The 22,122-nt window shown below is 41.5% G+C and overlaps 1 protein-coding gene across 9 annotated transcripts in view; it reads left to right on the forward strand.

Annotated features, from left to right (window-relative positions):
• The window catches only part of LOC126183366 (uncharacterized), a 505,494-nt gene that overhangs the window by 425,910 nt on the left and 57,462 nt on the right, over positions 1–22,122 (forward strand). For 8 of the 9 annotated variants that reach the window (XM_049925289.1, XM_049925286.1, XM_049925288.1 and 5 more), the window contains 4 exons: positions 11,031–11,093; positions 16,990–17,049; positions 18,236–18,334; positions 19,923–19,991. In XM_049925289.1, the coding sequence (XP_049781246.1) occupies positions 11,031–11,093; positions 16,990–17,049; positions 18,236–18,334; positions 19,923–19,991 (291 nt within the window). The remainder of the gene's footprint in view (positions 1–11,030; positions 11,094–16,989; positions 17,050–18,235; positions 18,335–19,922; positions 19,992–22,122) is intronic. The other variant, XM_049925287.1, reaches the window with a different exon arrangement.

The raw sequence follows: 22,122 nt of genomic DNA on the forward strand, positions 1-22,122 counted from the left end.
AACTAATACTGTAGCCATCACATGACAACCCAGCACCTGACCAAAGCAGGTGCAACCATTCCTTCTGCCAATGATAATGCACTGCTGAGCAACAGACATTTGGAGAGCAGAGGAAACAAGGCAGTTTGTTTCCACTGTATTCCACCTGGTCACAGTGTACACCTTTGCATTGAAAGAAGACAAGTATTTGACAATTGTTACACCAACAGATGTCATCAATCACTACAATTCTCTTCATGCCAGCAAGCTGTAGATGATTATAGTCAACTATGGGATGCAGGCCATTGTCATACCCTAGGTGAAGTTGTTCTCCATAATGGTGTTTCCATGTCCTGTCATTGTCAGAGATACCAACCACTCACGTAGCCACTGAATTTGAAAAACTAAGTGAATCGACCATCTGTGGAGGTGAATCTGACACAGATAAAGATCCTCCATGGATGACAGTCACTAAGATATCACAAAATCTCATTGACATCTTCATCGACGGCCAGCCTGTCTATGAGCTAGCCAATTCAGAGGAGTGTTTCTGTGTAGTGGTGAATCCACTGGGGATCATCCTTCAATTAGCCAGCACTCATATAGATTGTAGCCAGATGAATGATGTATAACCCTGGTGGATTGGAGAAATTGGTGCAAGATGTCTTCATTACACACTCAGTGAGTCCTTGGTTCTCTCCTAGGGCTATAGTGAGAAACACACATGGCGTATGACATTTGTGCATTGACAACTAAGAACTGAACTATATAAACAAGAAATACACACTATGTGATCAAAAGTATCTGAACACCTGGCTGAAAATTACTTACAAATTCCTGGTGCCCTTTATTGGTAATTGTGGAATTCAATTAGGTGTTGGCCCACCCTTAGCCTTGATGACAGCTTCCACTCGAGGTGTACGTTCTGTCAGGTGCTGGAAGGTTTCTTGGAGAATGGCAACCCATTCTTCACAGAGTACTGCACTGAGGAGAGGTATCGATGTCGGTCAGTGAGGCCTGGCACGAAGTCGGCATTCCAAAACATCCCAAAGGTGTTTTATAGGATTCAGGTCAGACTGTGTGCAGGCCAATCCATTACAGGCATGTTACTGTCGTGTAACCACTCTGCCACAGGTTGTGTATTATGAACTGGTGATCGATCGTGCTGAAAGGTGCATTCGCCATCCCTGAATTGCTCTTCAGCAGTGGGAAGCAAAAAGGTACTTAAATGGCCAATGTAGGCCTGTGCTGTGATAGTGCCATGAAAAACAACAAGGGATGCAAGCCCCCTCCATAAGAAACATGACCACACCATAACACCACCACCTCCGATTTTAATGTTGGCAGATGATGTTCACTGTGCATTCGCCAAACCCACACGCTACCATCGGATCACCACATTGTGTACCGCGATTTGTCGCTCCACACAATGTTATTCCACTGTTAAATCATCCAATGTTTATGCTCCTTACACCAAGCGAGGCATTGTTTGGCATTTACCAGCGTCATGTGTGGCTTATGAGCAGCTGCTCTACCATGAAATCCATGTTTTCTCATCTCCCGCCTAACTGTCATAGTACTCGACGCTCTTCAACTGTCGGTGCTCTCTGTCAGTCCTATGGTGAGGTTTGGCCTGTACATTTTTGTGCTGTACATGTCCCTTCACGTTTCCACTTCACTATCCCATCGGAAACAGTGGACCTATGGATGTTTAGGAGTGTGGAAATCTCGTGTACAGATGTATCGCACAAGTGACACCCAATCACCCTACAATGTTTGAAGTCCATGAATTCTTCGGAGTGCGCCACTCTGCTCTCTCATGATGTCTAACGACTACTGAGGTTACTGATATGGAGTACCTGGCAGTAGGTGGCAGCACAATGCACGTAATATGAAACACATGTTTTTGGGGATGTCCGGGTACTTTTGATCACATAGTGTATTTCTCCATTTGCCAGTTGTTGATGAGAACGTAGTTTGCTTGTCCACTAAGGACATATAGTCAGGCTATTTGGAAATGGAAAGATTTCCATCAAACTCCTGACAGTCTCAATGGGTTCAAAGTTATGCAGTTTGCACCATATAATGCACCAGCCATGTTTGAATATATAATGGAATACCTTCTTCAAAACCTTATATGGACAACATATTTGTGCTGTCTGGATGATATTGTCATTTTTGGAAGACATTTGAAGAACATCCTGAGAACTGTGCTTAAGTGTGTCCGCACTGAAGTCCTCCATGAATCTGAAAGATTTCCTGTTGGTTGCCTAAAAAATAATAATAATATTGGGCCATTTAGTTAATGGCAATGGAGCCCATCCTGTTCCAAAGAAAATAAAAGCAAGCACAGATTTTCCATCTCCTCAGCATGACTGTGGTGTGAGAAGTTCCTTCAGAATGTGGTGATCCTACCAGTGATTTGGAAAGGACTTCTGGAAGAAGGTATGCCCATAGCATGAACTGCTGTTGGGAGATGCTAAATTTTCCTAGAATGAGGCACAATGAGATCTTTCCTGTCCCTAAGGAGGCATGAACGTCATCTTCAGTCATAGCACTTTTTGACAAGAATGCTGATGCAGAACTTCATACCCACACTAACAGTTAGGGGTTAGGTGAATTTCTACTACATCTACAGGTAGGTGCTGAAATGGAGACAGCTTATGCTTCCAGAGTACTCCCCTCCAAGTGTCAGATGAAGTACTCTCAAACCAACAGATTGCCCTGAAATTGTTGGGGCAGTGAACAAGTGCGTTTTTATTTATTTGCAAATTACTCATGCCAGTGATGAACCAAGATTCTCTTTTCTAGAAAACGAGCATGATGAATCAGCCATGTTGACTGGTTGTATGTATGCTGAGGCTTCAGGAGTATGGTGTCCCAGTGGTGCACAGAATCAGATGCAAACATAAGGATGCGGAGTGCCTTTTGTTGTGACTGGCAATTCGGTATTTTTCACAAACACAACTTTTGTTGATGTAAGTTCACAAGGTTGATAACTGAACAACCAACAAAAGGTATCAATAAGGATGCCAGTAAAAGTCTCCTAATTGAGGCAAACAAAAGTTCACTTCTAGTTTTCCACAAAGGTTTGTGGTAAACACACACACCCTAGTAATAGTTCAATTCAGAGACGAAGACGTAATCTTCCACAGTCGAAGTACACGAGGTCGGCATCCGGAGTGAACTGAACTTTGGTGCTGGTTCTAGCCCCTAAATAGCTGTCTCCAGAGAATCATGTTTTGGCGTAGTGATACTTCCTGCAGGCCGTGGCTCGAGCTCCCCCTGCAGGAAGTAGTGCTCGTAATGTCTGTTTCCATTATCTTGTATTTAAATAGCCCATGTTTACCATGGAGCTTTTGGTATGCCTTGGACATAGACAACGTCAGCCTCTGTGGTGTAATATGGGTTGCCGGCCCTCAGGGGCTACCTTTGCTCCGCTATAACACCCCTCCCCCCCTTGGAAAAGCTGATGTGGCACATGTGACCGCAGGGGAAAGAGTACCAATATATCCCTGTGCCGTAGGCTGATCTGCAGCTAAGCTCTCCTGAAGGAGGCGGTGGAACCTGGCTGCCGGAGAGAAGGGCGCCTCCTTCCGCTCGAGGCGGCTGGAATGCCACAGTGGTGGTGGTTGTGAGGTGGCGACGGGCTGGGCAAGCAGCATGAGGACGTCCGCGTTGTCAAACCAAGGCGGCGCCAAAGAGGTGCCAGGAAGTGGGTTCAGGGGAAGGTCCCGGAGCTGTCCCGGGTGGAGAGTCTGTGGTGGCGCGGGGTTAGCAGCCGGTGCCTGCTGGCTATCTCTGGGAAGATAATCCACCAACTGAGGAGAGGGCATCAACATAGGCCCCAAGGAAGGGACTGGCAATGGGAGAGAGACAGGAGCCCATGTTTGGGGCTGTAGCTGCTTGAGGAAACAAGGACACATTTGGTTGCGGTGCCGCAAAACCACCTTGTCAGCTAGGCATATGCCGAACAGTTGTCGACCATGGGGCCAAATAATGACCCCCAGAAGCCAGCTGGTCTGGGGCCCGAAACTGCAAGCCCACACCTTGGAGCTGGAGGCATACTGTGAAGTGCCTGGCAGGGTGCGAGGTCCAACCTGTGGCAGGAGGAGATGTAGTCGGGTCTCAGGCTGGCGACCATGGAGCAATTCGGCTGCACTCTTGTCACCCACCGGCATAGCCCTGTAGGTACTTCTTGATTTGAGTTTTAAAAGTGCGAACAAGGCGCTCCGCCTCTCCATTGGATTGAGGATGGAAAGGAGGGGTAAAGACGTGGTGGATACCATTATCGTGCCAGAATTTGGCATACTCGTGACTGTGAAATTGCAGGCTGTTGTCTGATACCATGGTGACGGAAAGGCTTTCAGTGGAAAATATTTTTGACAGGGCCATGATAGTATTCTCTGTGGTGATAGTGGAGCGGCAGATAATGAAAGGGAAGTTGGAGTAGGCATCTGTGATGAGAAACCACTAAGCGCCAAGAAAGGGTCCCGCAAAATCCACATGGATGCTTTCCCATGGGAGGGAAGCAGTTGGCCAGGACTGGAGGGACCCGCGCGGGTGGGATGTGCCTGGGTGCACTGCTGACAACCCTGAACCATGTGCTCCACGTCTGCTGTCATGTCTGCTCAGAAGACATGACGACATGTGAGGGTTTTTGTCTGGGCAATACCCCAGTGACCTTGATGTAAGACGTGGGGAGTCCAGGACCGCAGGGAAGTTGGTACGATGACTCGTGCAGTGGCGTTATTTTCCGCACGGAGGAGCACCCAGTTGATGGCCACAAGTAGATGGCAGATGGAGAAGAAGAATTGGAGGTCAGCCTGGGCACGAGGCGGAGGAAGCATCGGACAGCCGCGGTGAACATAGCGGTGCACCAGTTGGAGGAGCAGATCTGTGGTCGTCGCTGCAGCCACCATATAAGCTGTGACTGGGGATGCAGCTAACACATCCTGTATGTCATCGTCAACCTGAAAAATTAGGAGGTCCAACGAATCGAATGCCGAATCCTGGCCGGAGGGGAGCCGAGACAAGGCATTGGCGTTGGCATGCTGGGAGGTGGGCCAGAATTGGATCGTGTACGTGAAACGAATATGGCCCATAGCTGCAGGTGGTGGGAAGTCTTCATGGGTCACTGGGCTGACAGTGAGAATAAGACCACGAAATGACCTACCATAAAGATACGGGAGGAATTTGGTACAGGCAAACATGATGGCCAGGGCGTCCTTCTCAATTTGAGATTATTTGCATTGGGCCTCTGTAAGGGATTTAGATATGCACGCCACCAGGCATTCTGATCCATCCTTTAGATGGTGTGAAAGGACAGCCCCAACACAATAGTCTAAGGCGTTCATAGCCAAGAGGAGAGGAAGAGAGGGGTTATATGGCATGAGACATGCCGCAGAGTGCAACCTCCGCTTTAAGGTATGGAAAGCTGATTCATAAGCTGGGGACAAATGAAAAGGCACGTTCTTTCGGCATAGGTGATTTTTTGGTGTGTGTGTGAGTAAGCAATTTTACCCAGGAAAGACCGCAATTGGCGGACATCGCACGGACAAGGAAGGGCCGTTATAGCGGTGCTGTGGGAGGAGGTAGGCGATATGCCGTCACGGGAAATGATGTGACCCAGGTAAGAGATAGCAGGTTGAAAAAAGGAGCATTTAGCAAGGTTGCATTTTAGGCCACAGTCCGCAGGCGCAGGAACAGTTGTCGCAGATGACTGAGATGTTCATTTGCGGTACAGCTGGTGACGACGATGTCATCGAGGTAGTTTATACAACCTGGTACATCCCACAAGACCTGTTCCAAGTAACGCTGAAAGATGGCCGGTGCACTAGCGATGGCATACATGAGGCAGTTCAACCAGAACAGCCCAAATGATGTGTTGACGATGGCAAAGTGAGTAGAAGGCTCCTCTAAAGGTAATTGGAGGTAGGCCTCGGCAAGATCGATCTTCGAAAAAAATTGTCCCCCCCTCCCCCCCAAGCTTTGAGAACAGGTCCTCGGGATGCGGGAGAGGATAGTCTTCAACCTGTAGCTGAGGGTTAAGCACAACCCTGAAGTCGCCACAAACTCGAAGACGCCTATCTGGTCTCTTGAGGACGACCAAGGGTGTCGCCCATGAACTGTAACTGACTGGAGTGACAACTCCCTCCATGGTGAGACAGTCCATTTCTTGTTGAAGAGGCTGCTGGATGGCATGGGGAACCTGCCGGGCTCGGAAGTACTTCAGGTGGGCAGACGGTTTCAGCTGGAGCGTCGCATGAAAATCTGGAGCACAGACGACGCCTGGCAAGAACAGGTCGTGGAATTCCTTGCATGCACAAGGTATTGACTGCTGGGAACGGAACCTGGGAAGACACCAGATGAACATTGTTGTCAATGGATGGCGAAGCCAAAAGCCCAAAAGGCATCCAACCCAAAGAGATACGCAATGGCCGCATTGTTGACCACAAGGAAGGTAACTTCCTGGCGAACCAATTTATACATGGCAGAAGCTGTGAACTGACCCAAGAGGGCGATCGCTCGCTTATTATAAGTAAGGGGGAGGCTACGAGGTGTGGGCGCCTGGGGGGGGGGGGGGGGTCACCCCAATCTTCGCATAGGAGGAATAGTTTATCAGTGAGACCGCTGCTCTGGTATCCACCTGCATCTGCAGCGGCTGACCGGCACAATACACCCACCTGTCAGGGCAGTCTTTCCTTGTGTGTTTCTTAAAGCATCCCGGGCAGGACGGCAGCAGGAGGGGCTGGCGGCGCTGGCGAGGGCGTGGGGGCCTTTGTGCACCGCCGGTCTGCACCGGACCCGCGGAGCCGTCCGAGGGCGCGAAGTCCTGGACGGGGCGGCTGCCCTGTCACTGCTGTGCAGAACAGGACGGTTGGCACCGGTCATCGGAATGGACGGCGGCAACGTCTTCGACCTCCGCCAGCGATGCGTTGGACTCTGAGGCATCGTGGTCGCAGAGGGCCACCACTTCTGCTGAGGATTCCAAATGCTTGTTGGCCACCGTAGAGACTTCGTACTTCAATGCTAGATCAATGATCTGGTCCAGAGTATGATCGTTGAGTCTGAGGGTGTCGCGCCGGAAAGTCGCTTCGGGGTGGGGCTAGATGAGGTGGTCGCGGACTCTTTGGAGACTCGTGTGTTGAAGTGACATTTCTTGCTGAGACCTTTCAGTTCTGCTGCCCACTGGTGATAGGATTATCCAGCCTTCTTGCGACACTGGTAAAATTCAACTTGGGCAGCCGACACATGGAACTGTCATCGGTAGTAAGCCGCGAGAACCTCACAAATCTAGGGGAAAGTCAAAGAATCTGGAGGTTGAGATTGGAGTTTCGTCAAGAGAACATACAATTTGGACTGGTTCCAGGACAAAAAGTAGGAACAACGAGCAGCCTCCTGGACAACCTGGTGGATTTGAAAATGCTGCTGGAGCCGCTTATCGAATGTTTCCCAGTCTTCCGCATCCTCACTGTAAGCTGGAAACAGCAGGGGCGGCGGAACCGGCAGTTTTGCAAGAGTTCCATAAATAAACGTTCTTGTGTATCCTGAGATTTCTTGCAAAACTGGTTTGTTGTGCACGTTTTGGACTAGTCGCTGAAGGACAACTTCCGCCATGAGGAAGACACATGCAGGCACCAACTCGTCGACACTTGTGTTGTGACTGACAATTCGCAATTTTTCACAAACACAACTTCTATTGATGTAAGTTCACAAGGTTGATGACTGAACAACAAACAAAAGGTAACAATAACGATGCCAGTAAAAGTCTCCTACTTGAGGCAAACAGAAGTTCGCTTCTAATTTTCCACAATGGTTCATGGTAAACACACACGCACTAGTAATAATCCAATTCAGAGACGAAGATGTAATCTTCCATGGTCAAAGTACATGAGGTCGGCATCCAGAGTGAACTGAAGTTCGGGGTTGGTTCTACAGATGGAATGTCACCAAGATCGTTGATTCTACACAACAGGTTGAATAGCAGTATTGCCCCCATTTCCCTCAATGATTTTAGAAATCATTGGAGGAATGTTATCTTTCCCTTGTGATTTATTTGTTCTCAAGTCTTCCAAAGTTCTTTTAAGTTCTAACACGAACCCGTTACCTCTTCCATACTGATTTCAATTTCTTGTACTGTCATGTCATCAGACACCTCCTCCCTCTCATAGAGGCATTCTGTGTACTCTCTCCACCTATCTCCTCACCGTTCTGTATTCAACAGTGGAATTCCCATTGCACTCTTAATGTTGCCACCCTTCCTTATAATTTCACTGGAGCTTGTTTTTACTTTTATATATGCTGAGACAGTCCATCTGATCATAATTTGTTTTTCAATTTCTTCACATTTTTTGTGCAGCCATTTTGCGTTTGCTTCCCTGCACTTCCTGTTTCTCTCATTCCTGAGTGATTCCAGAGCTCTGCAGCATACAGCATGGTGTAACAGTTAACATCACTGGCTGGAATCTGGTTGATTGCCAGGCTGAACCTGACCACCAGCAATTACTTGAATTTACTATTTATTAATTCTAGTTCTCAAAATTTCTTATGTTTGCTTATTCTGAAATATTCAACATTTTTGTAAATAGCAGCATTTCTGATTGATGAGTTTAGTTCCATCCTATCTGTACACGGGTGTTCGTAATAAATGTGCTTACAGTGCAAAGTAATGTTCTTCATTGACAATCCTGCAATCACATTTCAACTTGATTGTGGTTGCAATGTGACAATATGCCACTGCTGAATTTATTAATGTATGGCAATGAGGGAAATAATGGAAAAGCCTAGAAGAACATGTCTTATTTAAAAGACTGGAAGTCAATAGAAAAAGTTAAAATAATAATGGTTTGTTGTGATGTATGTTCAGGGTGGTTGTAATTAAGGACATGGAAAACATAAATAATGAATAAACCGTTAATAGAAACACATTTTAATTCCCACATGAGAGACTAAAATTCATTAATTACCTCCCATATTTTCATTGCAGGTTAGAAAAACAGCTCACTGTGGATGACCATCTGCGTCCACAGACAGCCTGGAACTGCACTAGAGATACTGTTCCACAGTTTATAGAAAAGTGTATTGTTTGCTAATAAGGTGTATAAATTACATTTATACAGCCACTTTTTGTTGTTTCAACCATCATCAACTGGAGGAAATAATGATTGCATGTGTTGATTTAGAAAAGTGCATTTCTCATAGAAGGCACTTTCATACACCAACTGTAGCATTGGAAAATTTAAAATGAATCATAATCAGATTGTGACACACTTGTAAAACACTTACATAAATTCCACAGGCATTTCTGACTGTTATCTATCAGGATTAAATATGTAGTTTCTATAAGTTTTTAAGAGTTTGTCAGAATCTGATTATGTTGCATTTTCTGTTTTACCAATGCTACATACGGTGTATGTAAGTGTGTTCTATGAGAAATATACATATCTAAACCAACAGACGTTATAATTTTTTCATCCAGTTGATGATGGTTGAAAGAACTGAAATGGGTGGAGTAAATAAAATTATACAGCATATTTTTCAAACAATCTTGCTTCTGTATAAATATCTTGCTCCTGTAGGCAGGTACCTACATAAATTGATTTCACAGATGTTTGCAGCACTTTTCAAATGGTAGACCATGGAATGTTCAGCTGTCATGACACAGCTTGTGCACTGCTTGAAGATTGCACATTTCATCCAGCATTCTCAGTGATTTCAGCACTAACTTCTTGAACAATTTGTGGTGCAATTGTCCATCAGCTTCTCGCAGTAGTAACTCCCAAATCACCGGTTAATTCGAGCTTTTGAATTGTGTTCTTGAACCCCAGTGTGGAAAGCGAACATCTCCGTATTCCTTCACTGGATCAATTCTCATAAACAGCAGCAGCAGTATTGCCACTGTTTCGGTAGAACAGCATTTGAGTAATCCCTGTTGACATTGTGCAGATCCATGTTGACTGTCTGCAACTGTAAAGCACACTGATGATTATGTTTCAACCCTGTTGACATTCCAGTGCCAGTGCCTAACAGCAAGTTATGACACCAACACTACTAACCCCACAAATCCTGCAGAACGCAGTCTGCACATTATTTGTATGAAGTTAGGTAAATAGTGTTATGTCACCTCTGGCTTGAAAGTGGAAGTTGTAATCATTAGCAGCCTTTGTTTGTACAGCCGAGAGAATGCTTCAGGCAGGAAATCTTGAGTGTTTATTTAAAAAAATTCAAATGATGTGTAAGAGAAAAAAGTTTTTGTGTATTTACAGCTACCAGGTTTAGAGTTAAATAATAAATTATTAATGCAGCATGGCAAATAAAAGAAAGAGTTCTTAAAAATGAATTTTACATAATTAAGTAGAAAGTGGTAGAAGCAAATTTCAAAGATATCTTAGTTATTTTCGTCTTTGTATTTTTGTAAGCATGCTTGTGCTGTGTTTCTAATGAAGATGTTATTGATAGGATATTAAATACAGGCCTTCCTTCCTTCAAGTGCCTGTAGCCAGTTTTTAAATACACTAGGCAATGACATGTCAGGCACCTTAGTGTACTGTGAATATAGTTTATACTTGTAAATTTACACATTACACTCATATATTGAGATGAAAGAAGAGAGAACCTTTAGGGATCCTAGTGGCTTGAAGTTTGTCTCTGAAGTTATTGTGCCATTACAGTGTTTTTATCTTTCATATTTCTGTCGTGAACATAAGCAATTTTATGTGCATGAGTGGTGTGAACATCTCACCATCACATGTGGATTATGTTCAGTAGTTAGAAAGATTGTTAAGGCTGTCGAGTACTTCCCTTCGGGGGGGACATGTCTTGCTACCGATGGTTGAGAAAGTTGTTGCAGAAAATAACAGCCGTGGGTCTTAACTTTGGCCCATCTATTTATCTTTCTGTAATTTTAACAGTTTTTGTTTTGTTTTAATTATGTATTACTCTTACCTGAAAAGGTAATTTATTATCTCAAAATTGTTGCTTTTATGCAGTATTGTGAGTACTTCTGTCACTACTTGTCTGAAATACCCCCTCTATTACTCTGATTACAGGAGTCAGTTCTTGTGACAAGATTACCGGATAGCCCTCAACCTTTAAATGAAGACAGTAGTGCTGTAAGTAATGCAATTGTCAATTCAGTAGTTCAGAAACTGTTAACTAATTGTTATTTCTACATCTGCACTACATATACATTCTCCACATGCCACTGATGTGGCACTTCGCGACACAAAGTGGAAAGGGGTATCCTGAACATACATCCACAGTACCGTCCTTTCTGACAAGGTTTTTCACAGAATAATGGTGACTCTTACAAGCTGCTGATTTTTTATACATAATTTAAGCAGTGGCTTGTATCAACTGTAAGACCCAGGACATTTTCAGCAGTATTCATAGACGTCAATCCTAGACCATGGTGATCATTTATATAAATATCAAGAATAGAAGTTAATTCAGTATCAGTCGCTGTGACACTTTCTTCTAACATTTAAAAGATTAACTCTTTATTGTGCTTCAAGTTATACGGCATGCGGTGTTGTGTAGAGGTTAGGAGCAGTGGTTTGCATGCTCTGAGTTGTCAATTCAAACTGATTGCCATTAGTTAATCCTCATTTATTATTTATCATTTCTGGAAGGTTCTTGAAATTTCTTAAGTTAGTAATGTTTGCATATTGTGGAATATTTGAAGTTTCTATGAAAGAGTTCACTTCTGTTCTCTCTGTACATTGGAGTATACAAAAAAATGCTGTCAGTGCTAGGTGTTACATTTTACTGAAGATGCAACTTTTGAATTTGGACAGTGTGACATAGTTTAGTGGAGATGTCGATTACTTCAAAATATGTACATCACCAGAATGTAAACAGTACATCATTCCCATGGTCTGTATATTCAGGAAACCAATCGATTCCAAAAGAACAGAAAGTCAGGCATCCAACAATTTTTTCTGGATTTCTAGTCAGGACACGACTAAATGGTTGAAGGGGCTCACTAAGTCTGCAAATACAGCATGTGGTGTGACACAATGAGCTTGGCAAATGTGTACTTTTACTTGAGTTCAGAGTCCCAAGAAGAATGAAGAGGAATATAATAGTTGGGATAAAAGGCCATGCCAAACTGAAGAAAACAGTTGGTGGCAATTACCATCACCTATGCGTAGTGGGAGAACAATTGCAAATCAGGTGGCACTGGCATGCAGAAACGCAGTCTTACATATAGAAAATTATGGCCCTTTGCCACATTGTAAATATGAGTATAAAAGAAGCTGACAAAACCTCACATTTTGCAGAAAGTGTGCTGTTCTTGTGATAAAGTATGTGATAACAACAGAAGAATTTATGAAGTGGTGCTAGAGAATTGAGGGAATGCAGAGAAAAGAGTCAGACGACTGAGTTATGTCTTGACTCGCGAATGTGGTAACTGTTGCATCTGTGGAAGACCCCCACTATCTTGCCTCTCTCATATACTTGGTAGTGAGAGAGTGGATTCAGCATTTTATGTCAGCCAGATCTGTGAAACTAAGTACACAAGAGGTAGCAGCCATGTACCCTGACCCCATGTGAGGCCAATGTAGAGTATTTTAAAGCAGACGTTTATCAATTTTTAGTACCAATTTGTGCCACCAGTCAAACATGTCAGTAAGAATTCACTTGGCCAACTTAAACTTAAGCCATAAGCACCACATGACAACCCAACACCTGACCAAAGCAAGTACAACCATCTCCTAAAGATGTATTCAACATCTATTACACCACCAGCTATCAACCATCACAACAGTTCTATTCACATCATTAAACTGTAGGTGATTATAGTGAACAGTGGGACTAATATCTTGGGTGAGATGGTTCCGCAACATTCCATAGCCACTCCCCATTGTGGGAGAGTGGTACCACTAATTGAAACGAGCATCTGTGGATGTGAATCCACCATAAGAGGGAACCCTCCATGGATAACAGTCACTAAGATGTCAGGAAATGTGATGGAAGTCATCATCGATGGCCAACCTATCTAGGAGCTAGGCAACTCAGAGGTTTGTTTCTCTGTAATGTTGAATGCTTCTCATTGCCAGCTGAAGAAGTTGTATTCTGTGATATGAATGCAATTGTGTTGATACTTGTAAATTGGAAATATGCTCAACTAAGAGAAACATGTTTTGCAAGAATAGCTATCAGTGACGGAACACAGTCCTTCACATTTGTTGTGTCAACAGAATGTAGTCATAATATCATTCTTGGATGGTACTTCTTGCAGGCATCACGAAGCCATTCAAACAAGTAAATAATAAACATTGATGTGGGTGTGTGTTGTTGAAGCATTTTTATCCCACAATGATCAACAACAAGAGTTCCAGTCACCAGGCTAGATACTCACTTTTACTGTGAAGCTTTAGCCAATTCAAAAAGGTACTCAGGCCCACAAAAGGAATCTACATGATGGCGATGATCATAAGTACTGCAGGTGTTCAATGAGAACTTAGTGTCACTAAGCTGCTACAACTCATCCCTAACAAGAGCAGCCAAAGCTGTCCCAGGTGGGCAGCTGAGTGCCATTGATGAAAAGAGTCATGCTGTGCTACCACTCTGGACAATGCAGGGGAGGAAGCTACTATTGAATTACCTATGGGATCTGGCCTGAGGAAAGAACAGTGTCAGAGAGTGATAGTTATTTTGTGTTAGTTTTCGAATGCTTTCAAATCCAGAGTGGTAAACAGACATACAGAATGCGCTAATGGTAAAACACCATGTTAAGACTGAGACTCATCCTTCAGTTAGCCAGCAGTCATATAGTGTGTTGCCAGCCGAATGATGAATAATGCAGCTGGAGTTGCGATAGTACTGCAACATTTTATCGCTAAACCTTCAGAGAGTCCTTGGTTCTCTCCCATGTGAATAGTGAAAAATATACCTGGCACATGGTGTTCCTGCGTTGTGTAGTAACCATTGAACTGTGTCAAGAAGAATAACAGCTATCCATTCCAGCTGTTGACAGCAGCCTAGATTGCTCAAAAGAAGCAAAGTTTTTTGAACTAGGACATATACACAGGCTATTGGAAAACTGAGGCTGACAAGGCCGATTGAAGAAAGATTGCTCTCATAATTCCTGATGGTCTGTATGAGTTCAAAGTTATGCATTCAGGTCTGTGTAATCCTTTAGCCCCACTTGAACATATGATGGACAACTTTCTTCGACACCTTATATGGACAACATGTTCGCTGGAAGACATTTCAAGAACATGTGAGCCACCTGAGAACTGTGCTGAAGAATGTTCATACTGAACGCCTCCCCCTGAATCTGTTAAAATCTTGAGGCATTTATTTAATGGCATTGGAGTCCATCCTGATCCAAAGAAAATAAACGCAAGCACAGATTTTCCAACTTCTCGACATGACTGTGGCGGGAGAAGTTCCTTCAGGATGTGCTGACCCTACCAGTGATTCAGAAAGGACTTCTGGAACAAGGGATGCCCATTGCATGAACTGCTGCAGGGAAATGCTAAATTGTTGTAGAATGAGTTGCAAGAAGATCTTTCCTTGTCTTTATGGATGCATGAATGTAATCTTCAGTCATTTTTATGACAAGAATGCTGATCCAGAACTTCACAACAACACCAACAGTTATGGGTTAGGTGAATTTCTACTACATCATCAGGTAGTTGCTGAAAAGGTTATAGCTTATGCGTCCAGAGTACTCTCTTCCAAGTCTGAGATGATCTCCTCTCCAACCGAAAAAATGCCCTGAAATTGTTTGGGCCATGATCTAGTGCAGCTTTATTTATTTACAAATTTCTCATGCTGGTGATGAATCAAGATTCTCATATTTAGATGACTATCACCATGAATCAGTTGGTTGTCTGGCTAGATGGACGCCGAGGCTTCAGGAGTATGGCATCACAGTGGTGTACAAAAACAGATACAAACACAAGGATGCATTTTGAACTTTCCAAATGTTCCAAGTACCTGTTTGGTCACATGACACACGTCCAAGCAATAGTCAGGCTTACCGGTATGTAGCAGGTACATTGACAGTGATAATCACAGCAGTGGTGACAATGACCATCACAGCAGTGGTGATGGATTCTCTGAGCTGTTCCAGTGTTCTTGGCAGTGTGAGTACCTAAACACAGTCTTTAATGAGCCCCTTTAGGAAAAATTCACAAGGCATTAGGTCAAGCAACCTGGAGGGTGGGAGACGAGGAACAGAGCCACATCATCTTCACCATTTTGCCAAGTCCATCACTCTGGAAGTTTGTTGTTTACCTAGCAATGAATATCAATGCTCCAATGAAAGGGTGCTCTGTCTTGTTGCGAGATGATATTTTTGTAATCAGCAATCATTTTACCAGATAAATGGAAGGTTGCTTCACCACTGAACTTCAACTTGAAGGCAAAACTCTATTTTTGCTTTAATGTCATTTTGTCAAGGCACTGCATTCCTAATGCCAGCTGGTGGGCGCAATGCAAACTCAGTAAGTTTACAGTTCTATATACGCATCACGTCAGTCATATTTGTACAGGTAATGCTTCGAAAAATGGAACTTTGAAAAGGAATGGATCATTTATAGTAACCATGCATTTAGTAGCCTTCTAACTGGATACCAATTCAGTGTTTTTTATCAGTGGCGAGATCATCATCAGATTTTTGATTACAGGCCACATGTCTTGTGGATAATCTTTCTATGTCTAATGCATTGCTGTCCATTCCCACCTACATCCTAATGCCATTGATGTTTTGCCAATTCCTCCTTGTTTACGGGCAGCTTTCCACTCGAAGGTCAAGAGGGTACCCTGAACCTCTAGCTACTCTTCCACCCTCCTACACAAGGTCGTTTATATAATGAGGTGAATCCTGAAACTTAAATTCTTCTGCTTCCATTACTGCTGCTGTTTATTCATGACTTAAGCAGTGGCCTCACTTGCACCAAGACCTACAATGATTTGAGTAATAATCAAAGTCACCACTGCTAGACCTTGATGGTCATTTACATATGTGTAAAGAATAAAAGTTAATGCTGTATTCTTCTCCAGGACACACCAAACTGCACCTCCTTTTAACTGTTAAAATATTAACCGTTCACATGCAGCCTCTGAGTTTCTTAATGTAAGGCACTGAGCTGAGTTACTGATAAGCCTTGAAGCACATGCCTTATTTAAAAGATTGAGAGCACAACAACAAAATTCAAATGATGTGGCTTGTGATCAGGAAGTGTTCATACAGCTAAGAGCAAATCTCCATGGTTTCATTAAGATATTCAAGTGATGTGTAAGATAAATTTGTTGTAAGAGTTAAATCATAAAATATTAAATGCAGCAAAGCAAATAAAAAGATGCTCTTAAAAATGAATTTTACGTAATTAAGTAGAAAGTACTAGAATCAAATTTCAGAGTTATCTTAGTTACCTATGTCTTTGTCTTTTTCTAAGCAAGTTTGTGTCATGTTTCTAGTGAAGATATAATTAGCTAATTTTTAAATATATTAGGCATTGACCTGTCAAGCACCTTATAGTTCTCATGTGGTTATAGTTCGTACTTGTAAATTTGCATGGTATGCTCATGTACTGAGATGAGAGAAGAGAGATCGTTTTGGGATCTCAATGGGTTAAACTTTGTTTCTGAAGCTATTGTGCTAGCACTGGTGCTATTACAATGATTTTACCTTGTATTTTCTATCATCAATGTAAGCAATGTATGTAAAAGAGTGATGTGAACATCTCACCATCACATGTGGATTATGTTCAGTAGGTAGAAAGATAAGTTAAGGTTTGCCAGTACATCCCTTCATGAGATGTAATTTCTGTTACTGATGATAGAGAAAATTATTTTAGAAAATAATACCTTAGGTATTTAACTATTTGGCCAATCTGTTTATGTCTCTGTAATTTTATCCATTTTCTTTTGTTTTATACAATTACTTAGGCAGTTGAATACCTTAGAATTTCCCTTTTCTGCACTATTGAATGAAGTATTTACTTTCCTTACTACTTGGTTTAAATACCCTCTTTACTTCTCTAATTATAGGTGTCAGTTCCTCAGACAAGAGTATTGGGCAGCCCTTTACCTCCAGACAGAGCTAATAATGTAAGTATTGTCACAGCTGATTTAGTAGCTCTGAAACTGTTGGCTGACAGCTTCTTCAGGGACAGGAAGTGTTCTTAGATTGCTACAGCTTACTTTGGTAAAACAAGTGGTACATGCTTTGTACATAGTAACTGCTGCAAATTGTTAGTTAATCCTTTTATGGTTTCTTTTAGAAGAGGCATTTTTGCTGGCATGACCATTTTAAGTTTTTTGTATAATTGATATTGGATTACTGATAGTACAGTATAATGTTGCAGTTCATTTGTAAAAAATTTACAGCATGGGCAATGATTTTCTCAATAATAATACAAAAAGAATAATAACATTAAAATGAAATTTTTTTATTTATGTACCATGTTGTATCCAGCTCAAATTTCCAGTTTGTCTGGCATAAATTCATCCACTGAGTAATAACATTTCAGTTTCTGTGCCTCATTAGCTTTGTTTTAAATGGACCTAAATTCATCTGCATCAACTTCCCCTTTTAATTTATTATAAGTGTTGATTCATGTGTATTAAGGTCCCTGTGCTTACAGTTTGAGGTGATTGTAACATGTGCCATGGTACTCCATAGACCAAATAATATTTTTAATAATTATAATACATATGTAATTATAATACATCATAATTTATCTGTGTTCTGTTTTAATTTGTTGTCTAGAAGACTGTTTCTTTGTTTAATTACTTTAGCATAACTTCAAAGTGGGGTAACTGAGAAGTTGTTCAGTTTCAGTGTAACATAACAGTGTAGTAAGTGATTTCATCCTGGATTTAATAGTTCTGGTGGCAGTTCGTGTCAGAAAGTTGTTCTCCTTATTCTGTGAAATTAAGTAAAAGATATGGACAGGGACAGTATCTGTAGTGAGTTAAATAAAGAGTATTTTTGAAAACATGATTGGTTAATGATTTCATTAGGAGTAACATTTTAGAACTTTTTAAGTCTACAGCACTGAATTAGATTGTCTAGTGCTTAATCAATATAAAAAATTTTCTGTATAAGAAGTTAGTGATGGAGCAAGCACTGGAGTGTAGTCTGTAATATATGTGTGTAATTACATATCACATCCTCAGTTTACTTTGAAATCCTTTTATTGTATATTGCAGATCTGCTGTGATGTTTTGTCACTACCAACCATTATACTATATTCCTTGTCCTGAGCAGTGTCCTCTTCTTGTTTAATTTCAGGATTCAGATCTCTGCGTAGGAAATCAGATAAGTTCTCCAGTTTCAGCTGAAGATAACTATGTTGTAAGTACAGTCAATATTGATTTAGTAGATATACAGGTAAGCGGTTATAGTTTTGATGTCAACTGATGTTAATTAACTGTCCAAACTTGATACCACCAAGCCTTGCATTTCATGTTGTATAGAATTAAAAAGTGAATCAGTCTAGACTAAATTTGTTGAGCTGACTAAATGGTACTAAATGGTATTGTTATAAATATAAGTGACCAGAGAAGATATCAAATGTAACATATTGGTAAGTTATTAAATGCATTTGTGTAGAACAATTACATTGTCTGAATTATATTTTAAAGTATTTAATTAGTATGAGATTTTTATCTATGTGAAAAAAGTTTTTTGTAGCTTGAACAATGATGTATATGGTAAAATCCAAGTTGTTCCACATGGAACTTCTCATGCAGGGACTGTCTGGGAATGAGGAACCTTTGGTCAGGGAGTCAACACTTTGTGCTCAGTATTAGTGGGTATACTCCAATTAAAATTACTGTACAGATTATAGTGGGGGCAGCGAGTAGCATTGCCAGCATATGGCTCACACTGCACATACGTACAAAAGAGGTAGCAGAGTGGACATGTGATGGCTACTACCACCCGACTTGCTGAAACCTAAATCACAAAGTAATTTTAATAGGAGAATAGTGAATTAACCACAACTAAGGAAATGTGGTAGTAAGAGAATCAAGCCTATAGAAAAATTGAACCTAAATAAAAAATACTAACATATTATTTTGTTTGTAGAACACTATGTTTCTCTTTATATGAAAGTGATAAACCCAACGTTTCCATAAGTTGCAAAATGCTAATCCATGGTGGATTATGAATCTGGGACCTTTCTCTTTTTTGCCATTTTCGTGACAGAAAAAGCTATTGATGAAGAAAACATTGGTCATAAACTTGATGTCATCTGTATTTATTTGTAGCTTAGGAAACTTCTACATGTGTGTCATGGTTCCATAATGTAGTACATGTTCTTGAGCAGAGAGCAGTTTTGTAAATCAGTCACTTGCATTTCCAGATATGCAATGCAAGGTTCAAATAAAAAATGGAATGGTAAATGATTTTCATTTATTTTCTAGGCTACACAGGTCCTGAATACATGTCTCAGTTCTATGACCAAGCTACACAATGTTTTCTCAATAAACCAGGAAACATGTATCTGGAGGTAACTGTAGTGAAGACAGACATTTGACAAAAGTCCAGTTTACTCTACCAGGCTGTCTTTAAAATAGTTACAGCTCATCCATGAATTCATCTGTAGATCCCTCACTGGAAGTGTCATATTTAGGTTATTTAATTACACAAGTATCAGTGAGAGAAGGTGCAAATGTGGAGCACAAAGGTCATGTGGTGGGCAGCCAACAGTATGCACCTATCCACTGGGCAAGTTGGGGGTACCCACACCCCATGAGGCAGAGTTGGAAGAACTGTCTGTGAAACTATCAATAATATAATACAGTACATAAATGTAAATTGATATTCAGCTGATGTAATATACCACTTTCACAATATCCATTTACATTCTAATACTTCCTACCACATGTTACGGACCTTCTGGGAGAACAGTAAACCAGAGATACTCTGTAATCATTTCCATTCTTTGGTGTGGATTAATTTTTTGTAATTACAGGAATGTGGTCTTCAGTCAAGAATAGATGACAGCCCTCCAGCTGCAAAGGAAGATTACACAGTTGTTGTCGTAAGTACTGTCATTGTGGATTTAATGGTCTGATACAGTACAGAACACTGTTCACAATTTCAGTGGTAAATAATACACTTTAGTACTAAATTCTTAATATGTAGAACATGTAGTACATATTTTGTAGAATTTTAAAATTCAAAAAATCAATTTACTTGTGTTGAGTTAACCCTTTAATCTGTTAGTCTCTGTGAATGAACTTATCCTACTGGTAGTAGTTTAAACAGCTTACTGGTATAGGAACTTAACATTTTATTTAAATTGCCACAGTACAGGAATTAAGTATCACAAATTAATGAAATGTTCAGGCTGTTTTAACAATAGATGTTTATTAAGTTTAAAAGATACTTCGTCATGTAAAGTGAACTCTCAGTGTTGTATACTTTGAGGCACTCTGAAACAAAGTGATGTACTGCTGTCTTTTCCTATCAGATTCTAGCAGTTCTGTTTCTAAAAACAGTGTGGTACTGATATGTGCATCTTCTGTTGTTTTTCAGTGGCATGAAACACAACATATGTTTTGTTTGCGGGAATATTTAATAGCTTTCATAGATCACCACATACTTCTTTGCACTTTTTTTCCCCTCAGTGAGGCACTTTGGTGTTCCAAAGGAAGTTGCTGCTGCTTGACCTAGGTGATATGGGTTGGAGTCTCATCCGTGTGTTCTTGGTAGATTTGTTTCTATGCAGGCAACAATGTCTTAGTGTTGCCACTGTTGGTTCCCACACTTTGATGAGCTGAAATCCTCTTTTTTTTCTTTTTTTTTAATTACATTATTTGTAATACATATTTTGGCCATTTTATGATGACAGTGTTCCAGTAGGTTGAGGCAGATGTGAGAATCTTGGCCTCTCCATAGTTAATTCCGTGAACCATATCTAGACAGCAGCCAGAAACAACAGATTCTTTGGCTGATCTCTCCTGGCATTGTGTTTATGTTCATCACAACTGTATTTAGAAGTGCAACATTGTGTGGGATAGAGAAGTGAATATAGCAAGAATGTACTGATGAGGACTCTAAGCCATCTTGGGCAGACTGTTCTTAAAGTTGCCCAAGTTCATACGTTAGCAGCCAGGCTTCTTGCACTGTGCAGTGTGACATTCACATATCACACAGTGTGATATTTGTTGCTCATTTCTCCAGCAAGGCCTGTGGAAGTCAGCATCTCCTTTGATGACATTAAAGCCCCTTACCACCTCGTGGTCCGTGCACTTTTCTGGCTAGCTAGCATGAAAATTAACTCATCATTACAGTTCCCCACAGTTGCATCTGAATATCATGAGCACCTTCATTGGTGAAATACTGTGGATTCAACAGCAGCATCTGACAGAATGCTAAAAATCCCTTCGAGTAGTTAGTACATTAAGGAAGCCACATAGCAACATATTATTACTCCATATTAATTTCTTATCTGTATGAGAGAATTTTTCTTTGGCATAGGCATTGATATGCAAAGTTTTATTTGTATGGAAGAACTACAATTGCAGTGTGTAATATTCAGTTAATGGGTACCTAATGTACCAGGTTGTTATAATTAAACTTTCCCTATTTAACACATTACCATACAAGTACCAGACTTGGTAGCATTAATGTCCAGAGTATGGAGTGCATGATTTCCCTGCATCGCAGTGCCACCTTCTAGTTCCAACTATGACCACCAGGTGCCGTGAGCAGTCATCGTGATTCACAATCTCACACACCTGACCAGTTGCAGTGCACTTGTTGACGTGTCAACTTGAGCTGGGACAAAAGGAGCAGGGTATTATTGGTGAAGCTCTATTATCAAAAGAAAAGTAATTCTGCAGCTGCACTTCGAGAATATCAGTGGCTGAAAGAATTACAGAAGGGTCCTATTTCTCCACCTGCTGTGGGGAGCATGATGAAGAAATCTGAATCAACTTGAGAACTGGGCGTCACTCTGGGAAGAAGCCGAAGACCAGTTGCACCACAGTTGGTTGATGTAATAGCTGTAGCTATGGCAAACAATACTGCATGCATTTCCTGATCATCAGGCTGTGTGCATGCTGTGTCATGGCAGCTGAACATCATGTAGTCGACTGTATGGAAGGTGCTTTGAGCCATTCTCAAATGGTATCTGTACAAGATCCATATTGTACAGCAGCTTGCAC

This window comes from Schistocerca cancellata, chromosome 4 (assembly GCF_023864275.1).
Source record: "Schistocerca cancellata isolate TAMUIC-IGC-003103 chromosome 4, iqSchCanc2.1, whole genome shotgun sequence".
Lineage (NCBI taxonomy): Eukaryota > Metazoa > Arthropoda > Insecta > Orthoptera > Acrididae > Schistocerca > Schistocerca cancellata.